The 10,478-nt window shown below is 34.6% G+C and overlaps 1 protein-coding gene across 1 annotated transcript; it reads left to right on the top strand.

Annotated features, from left to right (window-relative positions):
* The first annotated feature begins 1,991 nt into the window (after nt 1-1,991).
* Nucleotides 1,992-2,526, top strand: LOC116014363 (defensin-like protein 1). The gene is made up of 2 exons (XM_031254408.1): nt 1,992-2,105; nt 2,262-2,526. The coding sequence occupies exons 1-2, from the start codon at nt 2,048-2,050 to the stop codon at nt 2,429-2,431; spliced, it is 228 nt and encodes a 75-aa protein (XP_031110268.1). The 5' UTR covers nt 1,992-2,047; the 3' UTR covers nt 2,432-2,526.
* Nucleotides 2,527-10,478: the final 7,952 nt, after the last annotated feature.

Here is a 10,478-nt window from a genome sequence, read left to right as displayed (position 1 = left end):
TTACTTAAAGAAACGGTGACGTTTTTGGACTATATGGTCCACGATATAACAACTGGTAAAAAGACGGAATTGAAGTGTTTGGGCACACATGGTGAGGAATTGTAGTAGATGAGTAATACTACATTTACTCTTTCACTTTCTATTTCATTTTCAATTTTCAGTTAAGGTGTCATGTTCTAATTGATCTAAAAACATAATGAAAGTGTAGAATAATAATATTTTATTCTTTCACTTTTTCTTTATTTAATAAAATTTGTATACGTTGCTGGTTCGGATTTTTATTCTGTAGAAGTACATTTATCATTTTTCGTAATAGATATACGTGTAAATGGAATCTGAAGGACCGACCGCGCACGCGGCGCCACATCAGTGATGCAGCGGATGCTCATATAGCCACCGGCATCGCATCTTTCACTAACTTTTCTCTTCTTTAAGTTTACGAAGTTCTGAATGAATTTCTGATGCATGCACGTGATGTTACGCGTGGACGGCATGCATGCATCACTGTGTTTTTATCGAGTTTGGAGTTTAATTGTTCAAGACGTACAATACTTTGGACATATCTCAAAAAACATATATTGTGGTCAATTCAAAATTATTATATATAACAGCATCCTTATCAATGGAGTTTTTTTTTTTTTTTTTTTTTACGATTTTTAAAGAGTTTTTCAAGTGTGATTAGAAAAGAGAAAATAAGAGTAGATGAAAAAATAAATAAATAAATTTGATTTATTAAAAAAAATAAATTAAAATATGTTTGTCAGACGTGCCTGACGTGCCCGCTGGGCGCGAGCAGTGCACGCGTCCGCTAGACTCTTCTTGTGCCTTTCACGCACAGTTCACGCAAATGAATAATTAATGTTGTAGACCCCACTTTCTGAAATAACCCAAGCATTTGCAGAAGAAGCTCTCCCCTTCTCTCTCTTCTTTATCACTCTTCCATGTGGACCGTTACTATTCTAAGAACCAAGTATTATGCATTGATGTAGATGCCCTAAATAAAAATTTAAAAAATGTAGTTAATATGTGAGTCATTTTCATTTTTGGTCCTACTGTTATTGGGGCATTGTCAATTTTAGTCCATTTCATTAATTTTTGTCACATTGCGGCCAGTCTTATTTAGTCCTTGCCACTTTTAGTCCACCTTTAAAATTTTTGTCAAATAACCGTCCAAAACAGGAGTATTTTGGTCTTTTTATGCTTTGATCTTCTTCTTAACCCTTTGCAGTAGTTTTCCTTACACATTTTCATCCAATGAAGAGGTTCGGCGAAAGCCATGGCTTTGTAATATGGCTCACATGGCTTTAGCTGGACCTCTTCATTGGATGAAAATGTGTAAGGAAAATCATTGCAAATGATCAAGGAGATGACCAAAGCATGAAAAGATCAAAAATACCCCTGTTTAGGATGGTCATTTGACGAAAATTTTAACGGTGGACTAAAAGTGGTAAGGATTAAATAAGACTGGCCGCAATGTGGCAAAAATTAATGAAGTTGACTAAAATTGACAATGCCCTAATAACAGTAGGACAAAAAATGAAAATGACTCTTAATATGTTAACTAATTAAAATTGAAGTTTTTAATAAAATCAATTATTGAATTAATTGAAAAGTGATATTAAAAATACATAAAACAACAAACTAAGATATTAAAATTTTGATTAATAGAACGTAGATGATGCCATATTTATAAATTAATAAAGATAAAAACGAAAAAAATTAAAAAGTATACATTATTTTTAAAATGATACTGGAGTATTTGATTTATTATTATATTTACTAATATAAGTATCACATTTTTCATATTAATCCGTCCCGATCCGAATCATCTCACCGATAGTGCCACACAAGTGCAACCTTTACTAGTTTGTATAAATTGAAAAAAGCGATCGAGGTGAAGGGCAAAAGAGAGATTTTAATTCATAAGGTGTATGTTGAGCCTACACACTCTCCCTGATCTATTTATTGTGAGTGTAATGCGAGGTAGAAGTAGGCAGCTTCTACTCAAACACACCTAGCTAGAAAAAGAATTGAACAATCTGAATAAATGGAGAGGAAGACATTTGGGCTCTTCTTTTTGCTTCTCATCATTGTATTGGCTTCGCGTAAGTATTTTCTCTCTGATCTCTCTCTCTATCTATCTCTCTCTGTAAAGAATCATATTCATGCATGTTTTCTGAAACTATATATCGATCGACTAGTACAGAGTATTATATATATTGGTAATTAAGGTATATATGGGCGCATTGCATTGCATGCAGATGTAGAAAATGGAGGCGTGGAAGGAAGGGTGTGCATATCGCAGAGCCACCACTACAAGGGTCCATGCTTAAGGGATCACAACTGCGCTATGGTTTGCCGAACTGAAGGCTTTTCCGGCGGAGACTGCGTTGGATTCCGCCGCCGCTGCTTCTGCACCAGGGGTTGCTAATGCTAATGCTGCATGCATTATATTATTGCATCTTTACTTTAATCTGGCCTGGTCTGGCCATGAATAAATAATAAATTAAATTTTGATGGCCGGCCTCCTTTAATTTAATTGCCATCTTATCATCTTTTGATTTTTGGAAGGGTGGGTGGGTGTTATCTTTTTTTTTTTTTTTTTTTTTTTTTTTGGAAAGGGTGGATGGGTGTTATCTTACGACTTGAAGTTGTTGCATGCAGCTTTAATGAATTATTCCTTTTTTTTTTTTTTTGGGTTTATTTTAACATAGGCTTATGTGAAACATGCGATTTTCTCTTTGAAATCTACCTTTAAATGTTCACATATTAGGATGACAACAATGAAATTTAATTCATTATATTTCTTGACTTTTCGTAAATTAATTGATTAAATTGTAAATTAAAAATGGTTTAATTAACAATTATTAATTATTAAATAAAAACCAAGTAGTTCTATATCAAGAAAAATTAAAAACTGATTAAGTAGTGTCGCCTCGAAAACTGAATATTAGAACGTACACAAAAATTTGTGTGAGACCGTCTCATAGATCCTTATCCGTGTGATGGGCCAGACCAATACGAAATGTAATACTTATACAGTTATACTGCAAAATTTAATACTAAATCAGGAATAAATTAAAATGTTTATTACTTACTAGTATTTTCACCCGTGCGTTGCACGGAATGAATTTATTATAATATTTTAAGAAATATTTGAATCGATATACAATTATATAAAATTATAAATTATAACATCGAATATGAGTATGAATAAGTGTATAAATGCAATTATAGTATGAGTCTTCTTTGCATGCAACAAATATCACAAAAATTCAGTGTTCTAAAATAAGTGTATAAATGCAATAGGTAGATAATTTACATTATTGCATCATATTCATTAATTTAATTACTTGTCGGTTAGTTATTGTAAGATCTTGAGGTACACTTATATTTTGATATTCAGTAAGTATAATTATATTAGAGAAAAATTTACATGGGAGTAATGGGATAATCAGTTGAGTAATTGTTGGTTGACCGTAGAGCGTTGTGTTGGAGGAGGAAGATGATATATAGTGAAGATGATATTGCCCTTCACTATATATCATCTTCTTCCTTCAACACGTTGATATTCTCTGGACAAATAACTGTTGGAAAAAAATTAGCATAAAATGGCATTTTATTGGCAGTATTGTGGTACAAATATATGTGGGGTCCACTTTCTTCGTAGTTAGACAAAAGGATTGATATACTGTACGCTCAAAACTGATAATGGGTGAATGAGAAATTGGTTCTCAAAGTTGACCCATTTGAGTTAGAAAAATGTAGAGAAAAACCTTTCAGGTAACTTTTGTCCCACATTGGTTTGAGAAGTGGTTTGCACCACAACTTATACAAGAGTTTTTCTAAGGCTTATTGAATTGTATAGCATAGAGGCTCTCTCTCGCGCGTAGGGGGTGCAAATGAAATCCCAAAATGAACTTAAAAAGGCTTGACTCGTGCGCCGACACCTGCATGCACGAATGTCGTTTAGAAAATTGGTTGGCCTTGCGGGTTGAATTATACCAAATTTTCATATTTTTTTACAACATTACGCAAACCATACCATAATACTATCGGTCTGTTTTGGGCGGAAAGTTAAAACTGAGGATATTGTTTTTATTAATAGTATAGATTGCATTGCAGAGAAATATATATACTGAATTATTACCATTAGTAATTCTAGTCTAGAATTGTATTACGGATAGGAACGTAGGAAAGAATATATATTTTATTATGAATTCTATTTTAATTTACCATTATATTAGGGATAGGAATTGTATTACCATATTTTACAATATTACGCAAACCATAATATTATAGGTCTGTTTTGGGCGAGGATATTGTTTTTATTAATAGTATAGATTATATGAGAAATGCAATACTTTGAACAAAAATGTAAGACTTTTACATTTTGATTTAAAAATATAACTTTGTACATTTTTTCTCAAAAGTATTACATTTGCTTTTATAAGTAACAAATACTTCCCAACATTATTTATAAGAGAAATTGTAATACTTAAGTAATACTTTTACATCAAGAAGAGGATGACATTCAATCGAGAAGAAGATGATTTCAATCAATTGAAGTAGAAGAGGCTGACTTTCCAAAAATAGAAAGAAAATCAGGATGAGGATGACCTCAATTCCAAATCAGGATGAGGACTGTGACACCCCAACCTTTCAGAAGCCGAGATAGCTAAACTTTAACACAAAAGCTGCCTATCTCAACTATCAAACATAACATAGCGGAAGCGATTTATAACCTAAGGGGTATCATGCCACATCTAGGTAAGAAAAACACGGCCTAGATGCACAGGCTAACCAAAACTCAAACTGAACTGCATAGATATAAATCCTCAAATATTGTCAAAACATCCAAAATCTAAACAAGAGTATATAATCCCATCATTGGTACACAGGCCCAAAACACAAGTCTAAAACATCATAAACTAGTCTAAGCCGCCTCATAAAGGTAAGCTCTAACGCGCTCTCGCTTAGACTTATTCCATACATGGAAAACATGTAAAAAACCGTTAGCAAAAGACTGCTCACTACAAAAAAAACGCGTTTTTAGCGATGGACAAAATCCGTCGCTAAAAGGGCAAAATCCGTCGCTAAAAGGATATAGCGACGGATTAGCGACGGAATCTGTCCGTCACAAAAACCCTTCTCGCTAGAATTTAGCGACAAAATTTTTTCCGTCACTAGATTCTAGTGACGGAAATATCCGTCGCTAAGTAAAATAAATCCGTCGCTAAATTCTTTCCGGCGACGAAATTATGGTGAAATTTGCGAGGGAATAACGACGACAAAATCCGTCACTAAATTTAGTAACGAAAAATCCGTCGCTAGGTCAAGAAAAAATCCGTCGCTAATATCCTAATTTAAAGATCTGGTGACGAATTTGAAAGGAAATAGCGACGGATATTTCCGTCGTTAATTATATTTTTTTTAAAAAAAAATATTTGATTTATTTTAATTAAAACCCCTATTTTTTTAATTTATCTTTTAAAGCTTAAAATCTATATCAACACACTATATCTAAAACTATTATCATCAACACTACCTAAAACTGTTCAGTATTTAAAATCGGATACTCAACAACAACAAGCTGAATAAAGGATAAACCAATACTTTCCAACAATATCAATATTTAATCGAATTGCACAAGACAGCAAGTCTATAACAAAAATATCAATCGAATCAAGAATTCAATAGAATACTCATAAGAAACAACCAAACCATAATATATCTAAGAATAACCAATAATCAACGAGATACGACATAACTCGAGAATCAAGTAAGAGACCAAACAGACCTCAACCTAAGGATAAGCACCAACCCTTACCCTCCAACCAATTTACCCTTCCTCATATCAATCGTCAACCCAAACTCAGTTCACATAGGCAAATCGTGCCCAAATCATAGAGGCAAATGGTGCCCAAATACACAAAGGCAAATAGTGTCCAAATACACAAAGGCAAATCGTGCCCAAATACACAAAGGCAATTAGTGCCCAAATACACAAAGGCAAATCGTGCCCATGATTGATTTACCCTCAAACATCCCAAAGATACTCAAAGATCCATCATCCACATCTAACCTCAGACTCAACCCAAGAACAAACCATTCACAGTGTTCATCTCAGATTATGAACACAACCAACTCCCAGGGAATATAATCAAGGATTCAACTAACCAAAAGACTCAAATAATGAACCAAGAGATATGAATAAATACTCCATAAACATGGTAAAATACTCAGCAAAATACTCCAACAAAGTTCAGAACAAAAGGGAAAACAACGAGACAACAGACCACAAAACAGGTTACTGGAACTAGAATGCCATCAGAATTGGCGGAACCCTCAAACAGAACTCCACCCTCCGCCACTCTCCTCCGCAAGAAGGGAGCGGACCACCTCGACGGAATCCCCCCTTCCGCCGTCCCTCACCGTGACCTACTTACGGAAGACTCCAGCGGGACACATTATACCGCTGGCGTACTCCGCAAGGGCAAACCCAAACCTCAGATCACAGACTTAGACAGATTACGCAACGTTCATTCCAGAATACAAAAATAGGATCAGATTATTCAGATTACAACTCCGAGAAGCCAAATAAACATGGAATCCATACCAATAAATATCCATAAACATCAATATGCAAAGGATCAAGAACACAAGTTCATAAATCCATCAAGATAACTTCACAGACAACAAAAATAGGCTAAGCAGCAAAGAATTTCTCAGGATTCCAATACACCAAAGAATATCATAGATTGAGAGTGTAAAAATAGGTTTTAGTGGACATGATGGTTACTTCTTGAAGCACACTTCACCCAAGAACTCTCAAACCTCCTTACAAAGCTTCACCTCCACCTTGATCATCTTTTTCCCAAAAGATCCCCAAAAGAACAACATAAGAACTTGTATAAAGATTATGTAAATAACATGATGCAAGGTATATTCCTAGAGATAGACACTTACCCAAGCCTTAACAATCCTAAAAGAGCAATCTTGGTCTTGAATCTTGAAGATGAAAGTGTAGGATTCACTTAGGGTTCTTTAGAGGTGAAAGGAGTAGGATGAATTATATTTGCAGGAAATGAAAAGAGAAATAGGGTTGTAAGTACAAGGCTTTTATATCAGTAGGGAAAGATCATTACATATATTATGTATGTATCAATTAGGGTAAGACATGAAATAATGGGCCCTTATAAATGGGTCTCACATTATTTATTATACTACTAGTTTGTAGGAAATTAATCCTTCAAGAATAAATAGATTGGGCCATTATAAAGAAAATGCCCTTACTTATAAGAATTGTAAGGATCCAAATTTGAATAAATCCCTTACAAGAATTAAATCAAGAATTGGGCCTTAGAATAAATAATTAATTCTTGATTCAAAAATTATATATATATATATATATATATGTATCAATTGGAAAGGTTAAGCCCAATTAAATCAAATAAATTACCCGGTGGAAATAATTACCGGTCTCAAGGCTTGAACGAAATTACGGGGCACTACAAGGACGACTTCCAAATTAGGAAACATGATGACCTCAATCTAATTTAGGATGAGTATGACTTCCGAATCTGGAAAGAAATCAATGCACCAGCGAAAAGAAATTCAAAGGAGGAAAATCAAATACTTTCTACTTGGAGCTGATTCAATTTACAAAAAAGTCAAGGATTTTTTCGGTGGAAATTATTTATAGCTCAAGCAAGAGTCATGGAGTGAACTATTGAAAAGAAGTGTTTGATTTGTCAAAATCAAAAGTGAACAAGTCAAATGTTCACACTACCATAAAGTGCAAGAAGTCAAAATTGGAGGCTACAAGTTACAAGGTCCATACTTGTCAGATTATTGGAAGACCTTTGAAGGGATAAGCAAGCAAAATTCAAATTCATCTGACAAAGCCTACCAAGGACATTTATTATTGCAGATCAAGCTAGAAGAGCTATCAAATCAAGTGAACGTTCAAGTTTGAATTTTCACAACGGGCAAATAACTTTTTCAAGTTATAAAAGGAGCAGACTTGAAGATGAAGATATGAACTTGTGCATAACTGGTGAATAAGCATACAATCGAGAAACACAAGTTCTTGAGCTACAAACATGAAAATACAAGTCTGAGAAGAGAGAAGAAAAATACTTTCTTTGTAAAACCCATTTCTATTGAGTGTAGAAAATTGAGTGTAGCTTTGTGCGAGACACTTAGGAGTGTAGCTTTGTGCGAGACACTCAGGAGTGTAACTTTGTGCGAGGCATGCACTCGGAGGACTAAGTGTAGCTTTGTGCGAGACACTTGGTTGTAGGAGCGTAGCTGGGTGCGAGACGCTCGGGAACGTAGCTTCGTGCGAGACGTTCGGGTTGGAGTGTAGCTTTATGCAAAACACTCGGTGAAGTGCTTGTGTAGCACTTGGAGTTTCACTATTGTATCTGAGTGATTGAAGATAGTGGAAATCTTCCTGGAGTGAAAGGAAGAAGTGGAGTAGGAGAATTACACCATCTCCGAACCACTATAAATCTCTCTGTCTCTTTACTTGCATTAGTTTTATTTTTGCAAACTGATATGAAGCTAACCCATTTTACTATTCATCTCACTTTTATCTTATCATCTGGGTTTGTGTGAAAGTTACTTTTTGCGTGCAAGATATATTTTACTTCAGACATATCTTTCTATCTTGTTATCGTATTTCACAACCCATTCCATACGTGTAAGTGAGATTACACATCTAGGTTTGCATGATCCCACGTATGCATGTGCACCAAACTTCATACACTTATTATTTGATTTATTCTATGTGTTCCTAACGTATTGCATGCAGTTTATCTCTTCATATTTACTCTGATTATTTTATAGCACTTTATCGTATTATTATTTCCGCTGTGCAATTCAAGTTGAATTTATTCACTTTGATTATTTTTGTTAAAGTGTTATAATATTTTGAATTATTTGAAAAGTCTATTCACCCCCCACCCCTCTAGACTTTTCCCACCCTATCGGGACCAACACATTGCCACAAGAAAATCGTCTGCTATGCCTTCCAGATCCCATATCCCTTAGCATTTGGCCAACTCATTCACTGATATCTGATACTCTGCACCAAACAGACAAAACTTGATCGACCTCCAATTGTCGTTAGAGAGTTTCCCGTTGCACTCCAATGTTGAAACGAACTCATAGATTACTGGCACATAGGTATCTCCTCTCCAGCTGAACACTTTAGCCCATTGTGGGTGGCTCATTAGCCGTTCCGCGACGTTCCTACATCCATAGAGGTTGATGATGTCGAGATCAAGTAATATCCCCCAAACACCTCTTCAGGAGTGCGTGTTTTGATGGGTCAGAATCCTCACTTGAATCTGGCCATATTGGGGCCTTGCTCGCGGTGTCCTCAATCTTGTTCTTTCGCTTTAGCGTCTCTGTCGTTGATGTCATGTCTTGAGTCCTGCAAAATTTTTAGTCACGCATTATTCTAGACGAATTAGTGAATGTCGCAATGACTTCACGCAAGTTTTGCTCTCTTATTTCTCTTGATTAGCATTCCTCTTGGAGTAGATGAATTTGTGTCTCGAGCTGACCCATAGACTCAAGCATCTCGTTATTTTTGGACACTAAGTTCTCGAGATCTTTTCTTTCGGTCAATAGCCGAGCATTCTCTACTTTCAACTTGGAATGAGTATGCTTAATCACTTTGAATTCTTTCCTCATTTTGAGAAATGAATCCCTAGGATCTTCCTGGTAACTGGACTCAAAATTACAATCAGAATAGGAGCTTTGTGAGTTTACCTTTTTTTCCACAACCATTAAGCATAGCTCTTCGTCTGACTCTTCTTGACTAAAGAGACAAATGAGTCTCTTCTTAGTATACAGATTCTTAACAATAAAAATGACTTTACATAACAATTTCTTTCTAAATATATTCCGATAATATTATTACCGTCAATTAACACTATCTAATATTCAATTTTTGACATTGCATTACTATTATAAGTTAAAAAAAAAAAACTCATTATTTTGATTTGGAAACTCATGAATTGGTATGACTTCACTATGAATTAAATAAAATTTTGTCATAATAAAATACAAAAAAAAAAAAATTTACAGGACACATCATATTAAGAAATAATTTCTGTAAAAAACTTAACGTACGCATATTGTTCTCTAACTTCCTCCTTTTTCTTATTCAACAAAGAGCTAGTTTTATATATATTCTTCACTTGCCTTATTTATTATTTACTCACCCACAGACATAGTTAGAACCTCACCCCACTTAATTGTTATGGTTGGTCCATTGTGAGGACATTACAAACACATTATATACCTATATACCATATAGATAATAGATTATATAATACGTACGTTAATTTATGAATGAGGCGAAGGGCAAAAGAGAGATTTTATTCCATAAAGTGTATCTTTAGCCTAACTAGCTCTCTGTATTTATAGTGAGTATAATGCATTGTGGAAGTGAGCAGCTTCAA

This window comes from Ipomoea triloba, chromosome 3 (genome assembly GCF_003576645.1).
Source record: "Ipomoea triloba cultivar NCNSP0323 chromosome 3, ASM357664v1".
Lineage (NCBI taxonomy): Eukaryota > Viridiplantae > Streptophyta > Magnoliopsida > Solanales > Convolvulaceae > Ipomoea > Ipomoea triloba.
This window is presented reverse-complemented; position numbering and strand designations above follow the sequence as displayed.

Excerpts from the sequence above, each read along its gene's own strand:
- LOC116014363 (XM_031254408.1), top strand. The coding sequence starts at position 2,048 with ATGGAGAGGAAGACATTTGGGCTCTTCTTTTTGCTTCTCATCATTGTA. Across the intron at positions 2,106-2,261 it reads CATCATTGTATTGGCTTCGC|ATGTAGAAAATGGAGGCGTG; the intron begins GTAAGTATTTTC and ends CATTGCATGCAG.